This window comes from Amblyraja radiata, chromosome 7, assembly GCF_010909765.2.
Source record: "Amblyraja radiata isolate CabotCenter1 chromosome 7, sAmbRad1.1.pri, whole genome shotgun sequence".
Classification (NCBI taxonomy): domain Eukaryota; kingdom Metazoa; phylum Chordata; class Chondrichthyes; order Rajiformes; family Rajidae; genus Amblyraja; species Amblyraja radiata.
In genome coordinates this window covers 17,475,890-17,492,640 of record NC_045962.1, presented here as the reverse complement: position 1 = coordinate 17,492,640, position 16,751 = coordinate 17,475,890, and the positions used below count along the sequence as shown (strand labels likewise).

Here is a 16,751-nt window from a genome sequence, read left to right as displayed (position 1 = left end):
ATGAACCATGATCACATTGAAGGCCAAGGCAGACATGAGGATCTGAGTTGCCTCCTACTCTTTATTTCTTCACATGGCCAAAGAGCACAGTTGAGAAGAGGAAGGTCCACGTCTGCTTTGTATGGGCTCCTGATCTAAACTTTCATCAGGAATAGTGGTCAATTACGCTCCAATATTGTATTGCCAACCCACCAGCTGAAAATCTTGGTCTTAGCTTACATTCAAAAGATTATAAAAAATAGGCAAACTGACTTATCTTCGCACAACACTTGTGTATACCATTTAATGCGGAACACAAACAATATTCAGTGTTGTATTACATCAATGCATGTGAAAACACGAGTCGTGATTACTGAAATGTATCCTCTCCCAAATAACATTCCTTCTGGGGTGTTCAAGTGTGAGAATGTTGGTCCAGTTAATCCCAAATTAAGACGAGATCAAATAACCCACGAAAATCAAATTTCCCCAGTCAAACCAAATTGCAGTTAATTCATTGTTCTGATGAGTGTTTACTAATATCTGTATTAGTAAACACAAGAAAAGCTTAAACAATATAAAATTGCTTCAACATTTAATTTTCCTATTCATTGTTACTGTTACATAACAGAAGGTTCGGTAAAGTTCAGATAAGTAAATAGGTCTTACAGCAAGTTTAAAAACAGAGGCTCTCTTCCATAGGTATGGCAGGCAGCGTTCTGTGTACGCATCTCCGACTGGAGTGATTTTTGCACCAAAATAAAGAGAAACATATAGTTATAATAAATGAATCATCTGGAGATATAAGCCCCCCATCAAATCTCATTAATTTGGCACAAAAACCTTTTCAAATAACATGTTGCAAAAAGCATTTGTGATAAATTGTATTCAGCCTTAAATGAACAGCTTAAAGTATAACCGAGTGAAGGTAAAATTACTGAGATAAAAAACATTAAGTATGCAAAAGAAAAGTGTGGAGAAATGAGGAAATGCAGCCTTGTAAAGTAATTGATATTAAAAAAAGGCCAATTTTGTGTTCTATAAACTGAAATTGCCAATTGATTGTTCGATTGAATGCAGATGACTTTTCTAGTGTGTAGGAACGAACTGCAAATGCTAGTTTAAATCGAAGGTAGACACAAAATGCTGGAGTAACTCAGCGGGACAGGCAGCATCTCTGGAGAGAAGGAATGGGTGACGTTTCGGGTCGAGATTAATAATCATGCATATACCGTATAATTACTGGTTCATTACACAAAAGCAGTGATGTTAAAATGAAATTTCTGGATGAATATGACTTGTCTTGATATATTTGCTGATGCAAAAACATATTTTCTAATTTATTTTAATTTCTTACCACTAAATATAGAATGTTTTCACTGTTTTTGAGACCTGTATCTCTTTCAACCAAGATACATTGGCCACAGGGTTTATTATCATTAGGATTAGTACTACTGCTTAAAAAGTGAACCAGTCATACTATTAGATACCTTGTTAATGCCATGTTTGGTTAATTACAAGTTTACAATCATTTACTGGGGTGGGGGGGCAGGGGGACATCAATTAATTCAACCATAGGTGTTTCTGTTTTCCTTGTAAAATGGTTGTTTTTATTGGCGAATTAAAGAACATTGTTGAAGAGATAAAGAAACATTGCAAAATGGATTTGCCTACATGTTTTAACTTTCAAGACATGCAGATCATTCTATCACTAATTGAACTAAGAGATGAGTTAAGGAACACCATTCATACTCAAAAAAAATGTTGACACAACAGGAATAATAAAATGCCGATTGACATGGCATTGTGTTAAGGGGTCTCCTGCTACTTCATCAAAAGCTTAAAGGAAATAAGATCTTTGTAACTAGCACCGTCATTTCTTTACTCTGTCTCCTGGTTCCGTAAACAAACGCAGAAGGAAGCCCTGGAGATTTTAGCACCTTGGAGAAAAAAAATGAATCAGACAAGCATCAACGCATCCCAGCTTCTGAAAGAGATGAGGTAGCTTAAACTTGGGGTACTTTTTTTTTAACTGCACCTGTTAATGTACGTGTGGTAGGAAAGCTTGATATTAAAGTAACCTCTATAATGAATAGATAATAGGATAGATTTTACACACTCATCAGGGAGCAGAGCTGATGGGAAGCATGGCTCAGAAACCCTAGGAGATGAAGCTGTGGTTCTAGCACCCAGGCTTACTTTCAGTTTGCTAAATCGTTCCCAGCAAGCATTGTATGGAACATTCCCAGATGTGAACATGTCAGAATTTACATTTAATACTTTAAAGTTTTAAAAGTGAAAATCATAACTGCTCCCAATCCTGTTACAAAAGAACCAATAGTTATTTACTGTACTTAAAAACTGCCCTATAGTTTCTACAGTTTTTAAATCACATTTTAATTTTATCAACGGGTTCATATGAACAATAAATAATTGTTATGAAGGGCTGGAAATTTCTAAGTATTTATATATACAGTGCTGATTTGATCAGCCGTTAATTCAAGAGTCCAGGAATATCTTCAAAATCTCCATGTCCTTTTATTTTACAAGAAACAAACAGGGCCAATATCAAAGCCAAATTCCTGATCAGGACCCCCAATATCCAAGGGTGCAATATCCACAATGGGCAGTCGTGCTGTGTTCTGCGTTCGATATTCAAAGACCGTCTTGCCCCAACTACCACTGTGTTTCTGCAAGGCAAAAATAAACAGGATTGCAGAATGAATCTGTTGTAACCCGTCTTCACATTAATGTTCACCTCAGTCATTAAATGGCTAAAGGGATCAGGGGGTATGGAGAGAAGGCAGGTACAGGATACTGAGTTGGATGATCAGCCATGATCATATTGAATGGTGGTGCGGGCTCGAAGGGCCGAATAGCCTACTCCTGCACCTATTTTCTATGTTTCTATGTTTCTATGTCATGAATTGCATACACACATGTTCACCGCCCTCAAATTATAGATTGCAAGAGATTTTTAGTCGTGTTCGGATCTGTTATTATTTGGTTAAGATTTCTGCTGCGGGGCAATGTTGTTTCTAATTCACATGACATACATCATCATACCAAAACACAAAGTGCTGGAGTAAATCAGCGGGTCAGGCAGCATTTGCGAAGAGAATGGATAAACAATATTTCAGGTCAGGCCACTTCTTCAGATGGGACTGAAACATTCCCTCCATTCCCTCCACAGATGCTGCTTGACCTACTGAGTTCCTTCAGTACTTTGTGTTTGGCTCGACATTTTGGCATCTGCAGTTTCTTGTCTCCTCTTTATGTAATCATAAAATGTTCATTTTAATCTTTTGACCAAAACTTTAAATTAAACATCTTTAGTGAGAAATTAATCCCATCAATCTTAGTAAATGTATGATCGAGTGGACCTTGCACCTTGCTTCCTTATTGCAGGTCTGAAGTTCCTACACTGGTGTAGATGATAGTGGGTCCTGCCCTTCCTGCAGTCATTTTCCTGACTATGAATTTGCGAGAGAGTCAAGAGTAGCATTGTGAATATCCGCCAGGCAGGCTTGCTTTCATAGGCCAGCCATTGAATACAAGAGTTGGGGCATAACATTGCAACTTAACAAAACACTGGTCAGTCCACTATTTTAGTATTCTGCACAGTTCTGGTCTCCAATTCGGGAAGATGTGGTCATGCTGAAAAGAGTACGGAGGAAATTCACCAGAATTTTGCCTGGCTTGGAGGACTTTAACCATGGGAAGAGTTAGGATAGGCGAGGTCTGTTTTCCCTGGCACAAAGAAGGCTGAGGGGTGACATGATAGAGGAAGATAAAATCACAAGAAATTCAGACAGGGTAGATAGTCAGAATATTTATTTCCAATAGTCGGGATATCAAAAACACTCGCATTTATTTCAAGAGGGCTTGTGAATAGTGAAAGGCTTAGACAGAGTGGATGTGGAGAGGATTCCACTAGCGGGAGAGTCTAGGACTAGAGGTCATAGCCTCAGAATTAAAGGATGTTCTTTTAGGAAGGAGATGAGGAGAAATATATTTAGTCAGAGGGTGGTGAATCTGTGGAATTCTTTGCCACAGAAGGTTGTGGAGACTGTCAGTGGCTATTTTTAAGGCAGAGATAGATTCCTAGTACAGGTGTCAGATTTGATGGGGAGAGGCAGGAGAATGGGGTAAGGAGGGGGAGATATGATCGAACGGCAGAGTAGATTTGATGGGCCAAATGGCATCATTTTACTCCTATCACTTATGACCTTATAAAAACGAGAAGGAATAGTTGGAATGGGAAGTACGAGTTTTAAAGGGAATTTGAAGGGCAAAGTTGTTATTATAACTAATGGTTGATATCTAGACTGCTGCAAGATGAAGTGGTAGAATCAGATACAATTTCATTTTAAAGAGGCATTTAGACAAACTCCACATAGACTTGGCAGACATTGAAGGTTCCAAGTGTACATGAGGATCTGTAGATGCTGGAGTCTTGCAGAGGACACGAGTTACTGGAGTAACTCAGCAGGTCTGGGAAGCATCTCTGGAGCTGGAACAAGGATAGGTGATGTTTCAGTTCTGAGGAAGGGTCCCTACCCGAAACATTGCCTATCCATATCCTCCAGAGATGCTGCTGCATGACTGCGAGTTTGTCAATATGCATGCAAACTGAATGGAAGTCCAGTGAAACAGTTAATCTCCATGACAATATATAACAAAGGGGTTGTTTGCAATGTTACTCCAGCACCTTGTGTTCTACATAGACGGTTCCAATGGACACACATGGGCTTAGTGCAGATGGGCAAGAAGGCTGATGTGGACTTGATGGACTAAAGAGCCCATTTCTGTGCTTTATAACCCTGACTAACTTATGGTGTAAAACCACACCAGATTAGACCAGGCGCAAGACTAGCATTGTCACCGAGAGACTCTGCTGCTTGAATGTAAAGATGATGATTATTGAAATAGTTGCAGATTTTTACTTTAAATAGACAATGCTTCTTAAAGGAGAGAGATGGAATTCACCCCATAATTCACTCTCCTTTGTCTTCCGTTTCTCCATTCCTTTTGTTTCTCTCTTCCCACTTAGAAATATAGACATAGAAAATAGGTGCAGGAGTAGGCCATTTGGCCCTTCGAGCCAGCACCGCCATTCAATATGATCATAGCTGATCATCTAAAATCAGTACTCTGTTCCTGCTTTCTTCCCATATAACTTGATTCCGTTAGCCCTAAGAGCTGAATCTAACTCTCTCTCTTCTTACCTTCCCCACATCTCCATTCCTTACCACTCTCCCTTTCATTTTTCTCCTTGTGGTTCACTTCTTCTACATGCTTCCTAACTCGTCTTTCTATTTTTACTCTTTATCTTCATCAAATCCAGTATCGTATTGAATGTGCACTCTAGGTACCATTGCAAACAAACCCTTTGTTATAAATTGTCAGGGAGATGACCTGTTTCACTGGACTTCACTTCGGTTTGGATGTGTATTGAGAAACCCACAGTCATGGCCCGATTTGACTCCTGTTCCAGCCAAACTCAAGTGGCAATCCGAAAAGGCGCTCTTTTAGAAACGGGTAAGGAGGATCTTCTTCAGTCAGAGGGCAGTTAATCTGTAGAACTCATTGCCACAGACGGCTGTGGAGACCAAGTCAGTGGAGATAAACAAATTCTTGGTTAGAACGGGTGTCAAACGTTATGGGGAGAAGGCAGGAAAATAGGAGTAGGAGGCAGAGATCAGCCATGATGGAATGGTGGAGTAGACTCGACGGGACGAATGCCCTAATTCTACTCCTGTAACTTGCGAGCTTGTGAACGTTTGACTAGGGAGATTACGTGATTATATACTCTAAACCAGGTTCAGCTATTTCAGGCCTGTATTACATAATTCCTATATATATCTACGGTGGATGCGATCTCGCTGGCCCTCCACTCCGCTCTGGACCACTTGGACAACAAAAACTCATATGTCAGGCTGTTATTCATCGATTACAGCTCGGCATTTAACACAATCATCTCCTCCAAGCTGGTTACCAAACTCGCAGAACTGGGTCTCTGCGCATCCCTCTGCAATTGGATCCTCGACTTCCTCATTCACAGACCACAGTCTGTTCGTATTGGTGGAAATGTGTCAGCCTTCGTAACAATCAGCACGGGAGCACCTCAAGGCTGCGTGCTCAGCCCCCTGCTGTACTCACTCTATACCCATGACTGCGTAGCCAATCACAGTGCGAACTCCATCATCAAGTTCGCTGACAGACCACTGTTGTGGGGCATATCACAGATGGGGATGAGTCAGAGTATAGAAGAGAGATCGATCAACTGTCCATATGGTGCCAGCGCAATAACCTGGCCCTCAACACTAGCAAAACCGATTGTGGACTTTGGAAGGAGTAGGAGGGGGACCCACAGCCCCATTTATATCAACGGGTCGATGGTTGAAAGGGTCAAGAGCTTCAAATTCCTGAGCGTGCACATCTCTGAAGATCTTTCCTGGTCCGAGAACACTAGTGCAATAATCAAGAAAGCTCATCAGCGCCTCTACTTCCTGAGAAGATTACGGAGAGTCGGTTTGTCAAGGAAGACTCTCTCTAACTTCTACAGGTGCACAGTAGAGAGCATGCTGACCGGTTGCATCGTGGCTTGGTTCGGCAATTTGAGCGCCCTGGAGAGGAAAAGACTACAAAAAGTAGTAAACACTGCCCAGTCCATCATCAGCTCTGACCTTCCTTCCATCGAGGGGATTTAACGCAGTCGCTGCCTCAAAAAGGCTGGCAGTATCATCAAAGACCTACACCATCCTGGCCACACACTCATCTCCCTGCTACCTTCAGGTAGAAGGTACAGGAGCCTGAAGACTGCAACAACCAGGTTCAAGAATAACTACTTCCCAACAGCCATCAGGCTATTAAACCTGGCTCGGACAAAGCTCTGATTATTAATAACCCATTTTCTGTTATTTGCACTTTATCAGTTTATTTATTCATGTGTGTATATATTTATATTATGGTATATGGACACACTTATCTGTTCTGTAGTAAATGCCTACTATGTTCTGTGTGCTGAAGCAAAGCAAAAATGTCATTGTCCTATACAGGGACACATGACAATAAACTCACTTGGACTTGAACTATCTCCGACTCACCCTCCTTTGATTGCTGCTTATTTTCACTCCTTTTTTTTGCTTTGCCTTCAGTCAACTCAAAGGCAATATACTGTGGATGGTGGAAAGTGGAGCAAGCACCAAATACAGCCTGGAGAGATGCTTCTTTTGACACAGTTAACATCTTGGTGGATGATCTCCCTCCACAGATGCTTGCTGACCTGCTGGGTATTCCTGACTTTTGCGACAGAGAGCACTGCATTCAGTGGTAAACAAGTTACAGGTTAATACTTACAGTACAGCCATCTTCCAGGACAGAATATTTAAATCTGTTGTTTCCTTCAGCTTTGATTTCAATATCGTTGGCACTCTTCAGAATCAATGCTTTCCTCAGCGTGCCAGTCTGGTCATCCATATAAGCAACGCTGTTTTTACAATGGTAGGTGATATTTTGGGAAGCTTCTTTTGACAGAAGACGGAGGAATGTTGTTTGGATCATGACAGTATTTGGGGAATGTTTCTTGTCACCATAACTGAACTGTGGAGGAAGGGGGAAAAAAACACAAAACAGTGAGTCAGTGAAGTCTAATCTCCATGATCATCAGGAACGAACGCATTTGTCATGTGTTGACAGATCAGTAGGACAATGGTTTGTCTCATATTGGCCCATGTAGAACACTTTGTGGAAGATGGTCAGAACCACATTGGTAACAGCAGCTCAGATTTTGGCATCACAAGTCTGCTGCCTGCAATCTCCACCCATGCTCATCCCTTTTCCACACATATTGGATGTATCCTGCTATTGCAAAGTGATACGTATCTCATGTGCATAGGCAGAGAGATGGAAAGCATTCCTCCAAGCTCTGCTGGCTGTCAAGGCTTTCACGATTTCTAATGTTTATTTTTTAACACTCTGTTTTAAGAAAAAAGGGTTGACAGTTGTTTATTCTTGGTGTGTTTCAATGTTTTACTATTTCTTTTTAGACAAATAATTTATTTTTGGTGCCTTTCTTAAAGTCATAGTGATACAATATGGACCTGAAGGTGAGGATTAAGGAGGGGAAAGAAGCCTATAGGTTCAAATTAGAACGACAGCTGCAGCAAGATGGAGTGAAGCAGGTATGGGCTGGAATGCAAAAGATCACGGGCATGAAGCAGAAGGGTGGTACACTGCCTGATGGTGAAGAGTCTGGCTGATGATCCGAACAGATTTTTCAACAGATTTGACTGCCCCACACCACCCCAGCCTCCCCCACCTGGTCTGCTGACCATTGCTGCTTCCTCTCCACCTCCCCTCCCTCTCTCCAACACTCCTGAGATGTCACCTGTACGGAGTCCCCTCTTTCCACCTCCCACTCCACCAGCAGCCCCACCTATGACTCTTCATACTGCTCAGGTCAAGATGATGCTGGACAGACTGAAGCCAGGGAAAGCAGTGGGGCCCGATGACACCAGCCCAAGGCTACTGAAGACCTGCTCTTCAGAGCTGTGTGGTATTCTAACACACCTGTTCAACCTGAGCTTGCGTCTACAGAAGGTTCCAAGGCTGTGGAAAACATCTGGCCTGGTACCTGTCCCAAAGAAGACCCATCCCACTCACCACAATGACTACAGACCAGTAGCGCTCACTTCACATATTATGAAGACATTTGAGAGACTTGTCCTTTCCTACATCAGGACTAGTGTGTCAACTCAAATGGATCCTTTACAGTTTGCATATCAGCCCAACATCAGTGTCGATGATGCCCTCATTTACATGCTGCAGAGGGTGTACACACATTTGGACACTACTGATGCATCTGTAAGGATTACATTTTTTGACTTCTCAAGCGCCTTTAACACAATTCAGCCCCGACTGCTAGGGGAGAAGATGGAGAAGATGAAAGTGGATCCATCACTGGTACTGTGGTGTTTGGATTACCTTTCCCTCAGACCACAGTACGTGCGCCTACAGAACAATGTCTCAAGCACCATCTTGAGCAGCACAGGGGCTCCACAAGGAACTGTGCTGACTCCGTTCCTGTTTACCATCTACACAGCGGATCTCCAATATAACACCAACAGCTGCTTTTTGCAGACATTTTCGGATGACACAGCTGTTGTCGGCCTCATCATAGGGGGCAATGAGGAGGAGTATAGAGACATAATAAGCAACTTTGTGGAGTGGAGTGCACACAATAACCTCCATCTTAACACCACAAAAACCAAGGAGGTCATTGTGGACTTCAGGAGGGGGAGGAGGAGGACTCAACCAACACCAATCACCATTAAGGGCACTGAGGTGGAGGTGGTCGCTAACCACAGGTACCTTGGTGTGCAGCTTGACAGTGAGCTGGACTGGAAGGGTCATATGGAGGCGGTGTACAGGAAGGGACATAGTCGACTGTATTTTTTAAGGAGGCTGAGGTCATTTAACATCTGCCAACCCCTGCTGTGCAGTGTCTACCATTCAGTGGTGGCCAGTGCTCTGTTTTTTGCTGTGGCCTGTTGGGGAGATGGCGCCCGCATAGCGGACAAAAACAGACTGGACAAGCTGATCAGGAAGGCCGGCTCAGTGGTCGGGGCTGAGCAACGAACGGTCCAGCAGGTGGCAGAGGCCAGAACTGAACAAACTGGGTTCAATAATGACCAACCCCACTCACCCACTCCATGCCCTGAAGGTGATCAAGAGCAGCATCTTCAGTCAGAGACTGATTGCACCAATGTGCAAAACTGAGAGACATAGGAAGTCTTGTATACCAGCTGCTATAAGGTTATATAATGCGCATAAATAACTGCACTTTTTTTCATTCATTGTATTTTAACTTGTATTTTAACTTGTTAAGTATGGAAGCTATTTGAGGAAATGTGTGGTGTTATGTCTGTCTTGAAGCTGTCGTGGCACTGTAATTTCCTGTAAAGGATTATTAAAGGTATAATCAATCAAATCAATCACCTTGAGCCCAACTTGACCACACCAGCCAAAATGTCTCAGCCTCAACTACCTCCTCTGACAGCTTGTTCCATACACCCACCACCCTTTGTGTGAAAAAGTTACCCCTCAGATTCCTTTTAAATCGTTTCCTCTTCACCTTGAACCCATGTCCTCTGGTCCTCGATTCACCTACTCTGGGCAAGAGAGTCTGTGCATCTCCACAATCTATTCTTGCTCAAGGTCTTGCAATCCCCATTGAAATCACCGGGACCACAGAACCTGCACCAGGTCTGACCTGATGGAAGAACTGAGAGCTGACTCTCTGGCAGATCTGTTGGAGTATCTCCAGAGGATGGTGCTCAGCTGACAGTCCATTGGAGAGACAGTTAAAAATGCATTGCCAATTAATGATGAGTAAGTGTGGAACTTCTGCCTTTTGCAGAGAGCTTGCTGAAAACCTGGACCGGAACATTTACCTGCAAAGCCCAGGCTGTTGATTTTTCTCAACAAAAAAAACTAGAAGACTGGAGGAACTAAATTGGCCAGGCGACATCCGTGGAGGGAAATGGACAGGCAATGTTTCAGGTGGGGAACCTTCATCAAACAGGGTCCTCAAACAAAACGGTGACTGTCCACAGATAGAAACAAAATGATGGGGTAACTCAGCAGGTCAGGCAGCATCTCTGGAGAACATGGGTATGTGACATTTCAGGGTGGAATCCCACAGATGCCCCCTGACTCTGAGTTCTTCCAGCAGTCTGTATTTATTTGCTCAAGATTACAATATCTGCAAAAATACAAGTCTCCGGTGTCTCTATTGATTTTCCTTAATTTGTTTGCATGTTCTGATCAATCCTGTAATCTCAGAAAGCATCGATTCAATTCTCTGTGCTTAGCCAGTCATGGCAGTGATTCATTATTGCTTTAATTAGCCATGTCCATATCCAAAAGGAATGTCTTACGATGCTGTATATTGATGAGGGTAAAACCAGGTCATTTTCACACACACTGCTGTTTTGCTGTTATACCAGTAGATGGTATTGTTGCTCTGCTTAACACAGTGGCAGAAATCGTACATGACCCAACACCACCATCTGCTGTCTGTCGGCTGACACTGCAAGACTCTTGCTACTTGTTAAACAAGGAAGGAATGCATTCCTTTGATTCTTCGAGTGATGATTGTATATTATTTTGCTAATCCAAGCTTAACTTTAGAAAACCTTTTCCAATTTTTTTTTATTACATCAGTTATCGGATTAGGTTTTTGAAGTTTAAGTTTTAGAGATACAGCACGGAAACAGGCTCTTTGACCACTGTCTCCATGCTGAACATCGATCACCCGTTTACACTAGTTCTATGTTATCCCACATTCTCATCCACTCACTTCATATTGAGGCCAACTTTTTTTACAGACCGATTAACCTACAAGATGATGCTCAACCTTTATGGTAAATGGGTCAATGTTCACAATGGGGCTTTTTAACCTGCTGCCAGACATTTTGTCTGAGGTGTCCAATTACATGTGCTTCTAATATTTTTTTAGAGAGAAAAGCTAACCAATAACAAAAATTGCACTCCCTTTATAATTATTGGATTAAAGGTTCCTGTTCAAACTTGTTAAGAAATGTTGAGCATATAATATCTTCTGCAGGCTGTCCGAAATAATTTTCTATTGTCAGCACATTAGATTAACATTCTGTAAGTTAGATGGAAGTAACGTATCAAATATGAAAAAAATAATTAAATTAGACATTCAACAAATATTCTCTGACCTAAAAATTGGATTTTGCCCTCTCTTGTTAAACTTTGTTCAAAACGCCAATATTAAATCAGGGTCACAAGAATTGTAAAGCTGGGATGTGCTGGATTTAAAAAATCATTATTGTTCAGAGGCAGCAGAACATTGAATTGAATTGAATTGAATTGAATTGGAATAAATTTTATTAGCCAAGTATGTATACATACAAGGAATTTGCCTTGGTGCTTTGCCTGCAAGTAACAAAGTGATATACAGTAAACAATTAAAAATATAACATTATAATTTAAATATGAAGAATTAAATAAAATACTAGAGCAAAAGGAGGCTACAGACTTTTGGTTATTGAGTAGAGCTACTGCTCGTGTAAAAAAAACTGTTTTTATGTCTGGCTGTGGCAGTTTGACAGTCCGGAGTCGCCTTCCAGAGGGAAGTGCTTCAAAATGTTTGTGGCCAGGGTGAGAGGGGTCAGAGATGAACTTACCCGCTCACTTCCTGGCCCTTGCAGTGTACAGTTCGTCAACGGGGGGAAGGTTGCAGCTAACAAACTTCTCGGCTGATCGAACGATGTGCTGCAGACTCCGGATGTCGTGCTTGGTGGCTGAGCCAAACCAGACCATGATGGAGAAGGTGAGGACAAACTCTACGATGGTAGTATAAAACTGGACCATCATTGCCTGTGGCAGATTGTGTTTTCTCAGCTGCCGCAGGAAGTACATCCTCTGATGGGCCTTTTTGGCTGTGGCGTTGATGGTGCTCCCATTTAAGGTTCCTGGTGAAGATGGTTCCAAGGAACTTAAATGACTCCAGATGTGATTGTGGAGTTGTTGATGGTGAGTGGGGGGAGGGGAGGGGGAGCTCTCCTAAAGTCACAGAAGGCAGATGCTGTATCAGCGATGCACTGATTGCTGAGAAGAGAATAGAACTCAATTAAAGTGTGGACACAAAATGCTCGGGTAACTCAGCAGGTCAGGAAGCATCTCTGGAGAAAATGGATAGGTGACATTTTGGTTCGGGACCTTTCTTCAGACTGATTGCAGGATGAGGGGGAAACTGGAAGCACTGAAAGACCAGGAAAAGTAAGGATCGGAAACAGATGACCTCAGGCAGGGTTGTTCCCTGATAGGCCAATTGTTGGCTAAGGACGGTGTGATTTCCAAGAGGGATATTCCAGCATTTTGTGTCTATCTTTGGTAAAAACCAGCATCAGCAGTTCATATTTAATTGAAGTGTGTTTTAACAGAAAGGCGGGTGATAAATGTACCTCGGATTAACAGAGCATCGGACAAGGTTTAGCTGGTGTTTGAAAGTATGCAAGAACCATCTGTTTAAGAAAGAACTGCAGATGCTGGAAAATCGAAGGTAGACAAAAGTGCTGGAGAAACTCAGCGGGTGCAGCGGGTCTATGGAGCGAACGAAATAGGCAACGTTACGGGCCGAAGAATGAGGACACTTCCCTCACATTTCTTGACCTCACTATCTCCATCGCAGGTGATAGACTTCTGACCGACATCCACTATAAACCCACTGACTACCATGGCTATCTAGACTACATTTCTTCCCTCCCTGCTTCCTGTAAGGACTCCATCCCCTACTCCCAATTCCTCCGTCTACGCCGCATCTGCTCCCAGGATGAGGTATTCCACACCAGGGCATCGGAAATGTCCTCATTCTTCAGGGATTGGGGTTTCCCCTCCCCCACTATAGATGAGGCTCGCACCCGGGGTCTCTTCCATACCCCGTAACACTGTTCTCTCTCCCCATCCTCCCACTCGTAACAAGGGCAGAGTCCCCCTAGTCCTCACCTTTCACCCCACTAGCTGTCACATACAACAAATAGTCCTCCATCATTTTCGCCACCTCAAACGTGACCCCACCTATCGCCACATCTTCCCATCTCCCCTCCCGTCTGCTTTCCGCGAAGACGGCTCCCTCTGTAACTCCCTGGTCAATTCTTCCCTTCCCTCCCGCACCACCCCCTCCCCGGGCACTTTCCCTTGCAACCGCAGGAGATGTTACACATGTCGCTTTACCTCCCCCCTCGACTCCATTCAAGGACCCAAGCAGTTGTTCCAGGTGAGGCAGAGGTTCACCTGCACCTCCTTCAACCTCATCTATTGCAACCGCTGCTCTAGATGCCAGTTGATCTACATCGGTGAGACCAAGCGTAGGCTTAGCGATCGTTTCACCGAACACCTCCACTCAGTTCGCCTTAACCAACCTGATCTCCCGGTGGCTCAGCACTTCAACTCCCCCTCCCATTCCGAATCCGACCTCTCTGCCCTGGGCCTCCTCCATGGCCAGTGAGCACCACCGGAAATTGGAGGAGCAGTACCTCATATTCCGCTTGGGCAGTTTGCACCCTAGCAGCATAAACATTGAATTCTCCAATTTCCGGTAGCCCTTGCTGTCTCCTCCCCTTCTCAGCTCTCCCTCAGCACTCGGGCTCCTCCACTTCCTTTTTCCTTTCTTCTCCCCACCCCCCCACCCCCCCACCCTCCATCAGTCTGAAGAAGGGTTTCATCCCAAAACGTTGCCTATTTCCTTCGCTCCATAGATGCTGCTGCACCTGCTGAGTTTCTCCAGCACTTTTGTCTACCTGCAAGAACCAACTGATGTCAATGTACCAGAATCTATCCACAAGAGTTTGAGATTATTTCAGTTAAAAAACATTTTCATTGGAAACCGTTCCTGATCTTGATGACAAATGAAGGAAGCTTGAAATATAGTTTGACACAATGAAAAATACAATTTCTAAACTTCAAACTTACTTGTAATCCACTATTCATGGATTCGCCAAACCACAAATGTCGATCATCACTATTCCTTTTGGTCCACCAGGACTTGTGTGGAATTTCAGATGGGTCAGCATGTATACAGGTGCCCCCAGTGTCCATGTTGCAGTATACTTCAATAGCATCCTCAACACAGCCCTGGTTTGGATCAATCCAGTACTTGCCTGTAAAATAAACTCATTTACTCAAGTTCAAGGTAACCACGTGTGAGTTAACCACAAGAAGTCAACCTTCCCTGTACCCTGGTGTGAGAACAGATGGCACCGTGGCACAGCAGTAGAGTTGCTGCCTTACAGCACCAGAGACCCGGGTTCAATCCTGACCACAAGTACTGACTGAATGGAGTTTGTACGTTCTCCCTGTGACCGCGTGGGTTTTCTCCAGGTGCTCTGGTTTCCTTCCCACCCTTCCAAGAGCGTACAGGTTTGTCGGTGAATTAGCTTCGGGAAAATTGTAAATTGTCCCTAGTGTGTAGGATAGTGCTAGTGTGCAGGGTGATCGCTGGTCGGCACAGACTCGGTGGGCCGAAGGGCCTGTTTCTGCAATGTATCTTAAAAGTCTAAAGTAAAGACACATCAAAATTCCCTCAAAGTTCAGGTGGTCAAAAGGTCCATCTGTAGGCCCCCTCATTGAATACCCTAAAAGAAGAGTGATAAAACCTTCTGTCCAAGAGGATTTCAAAGGTAATTTCAGAGATACAGGCCCTTCGGCCCACCGAGTCCATGCTGACCAGCAATCACTCATCACTAGTTCTATCCTACACACTAGGGACAATCTATAGAAACCAATTAACCTACAACCCTGCACATCTTTGGGATGTGGGAGGGAAATGGAGTACCCGGAGACATCTCCACGCAGTTAATCTGTAATTTCCTTTTCACCTGACGTTGCCATGGTCACAAGTGGTTGAAAACATTTATAGAACAGTACAACACATGAGGACTTTGGGCCGACAATATCTCTGCCGAACATGATAAAGAGTTAAATTAACTTCCTCTGCCTGCATGTAATCCATATCCCTCCTTTATCCATATCCCTCCATATTTATGACCAAGTCTGCCTCTTAGTGTCAGAACGCAGTCTGAGCTGATGTAAGTAGCAATGCTATTTCCCTGACACATTTTTATAACCTAAATTCGTTTTTTTTTGTGGGGCGGGCGGAGAGGAATTACAGCACCCCCTCCCCCCAATATCTTCATTAACTTGAGCAAGGATTTGCACATTCCTGAACGATTGTTTACAATGTACAATTATGGCTCATGCAAATAAAAGTGTCAAGAAATTTACAGACAGTTCCACCGATTCTAACGCACAACTCCATTCTTAAATGATGGTTCCTTAAAAAAAATAACTATTTGGCAAAATATTAACCGGATCTAGAGAGATGTTTACCCATTCATTATGATTCTTGGTGATTGAGGAGCTTGCTCATCTATAAAATAGTGTCAAAAGTCCCAGGTAGAACAATAACATCCCAGATAGAATTCTGTAAACAATATAATAAACAAGAGAAAAAAGTTCAGTATATGTATACTGTATATGTATACTGAACTTTGTTTCTCTCATTTATTATATTGTTTACAGAGTACATATATATATATATACACATACATACACATATACACATATAATATATTATATAGACATATATATACACACATACTGTATATGTTTGCACCATTATTGTTTGCTTAACACACACACAGGTATAAAAACAGATCGTTCTGCCTTAATGTAATAGTTGCATTCCTGAGGAATCTCGGCTCAGCAGAAATCATGTTATAAAAACAATTGTCAATGGGGAAAAGGGGCTTGGGGGTTAGAGTTTCAGAGTCACAATAACAATGTTAGTCCCACATGAGCCTGTCCCACTTGGCGACTTTTTAGGCAACTGCCGGCGACTGTCATGGTCATAGCAGGTCTCTGAGAAACTGGCAACAACCTACATCAGGAGAAGTCAAGCTACGCTCATTGGCGTCAAACTTACTGTGGCTGAAAATTTTTCAACATGTTGAAAATTTAGCGGCGACCGGAAAGACGCTACGACTTTTTACCCGAGTGAGGAGATTACTCCCGGCGACCACCGGCGAACATGTGGCGACAAACTAGTCGCCTGCAGTTGCCTAAAAAAAAATCGCCTTTGTGGGACAGGCCCAACAGGATTTTCAAAATAGCGACAAGAAATGGACAAGCTATTGTTACTGGAAGCTAAAAATACTATAGGCCGTATGTTTACCAAT

General features: G+C 43.0%; 1 protein-coding gene across 1 annotated transcript in view; it reads right to left on the bottom strand.

The window, feature by feature from the left end:
* Positions 1 to 557: 557 nt before the first annotated feature.
* Positions 558 to 16,751, bottom strand: part of LOC116975080 (collagen alpha-2(V) chain) — a 246,679-nt gene continuing 230,485 nt past the window's right edge. The window contains exons 52-54 of the mRNA XM_033023785.1: positions 14,488 to 14,675; positions 7,342 to 7,584; positions 558 to 2,669 (exon numbers count right to left, since the gene is read on the bottom strand). Coding sequence (XP_032879676.1) covers positions 2,523 to 2,669; positions 7,342 to 7,584; positions 14,488 to 14,675 — 578 coding nt within the window. The 3' untranslated portion in view covers positions 558 to 2,522. The remainder of the gene's footprint in view (positions 2,670 to 7,341; positions 7,585 to 14,487; positions 14,676 to 16,751) is intronic.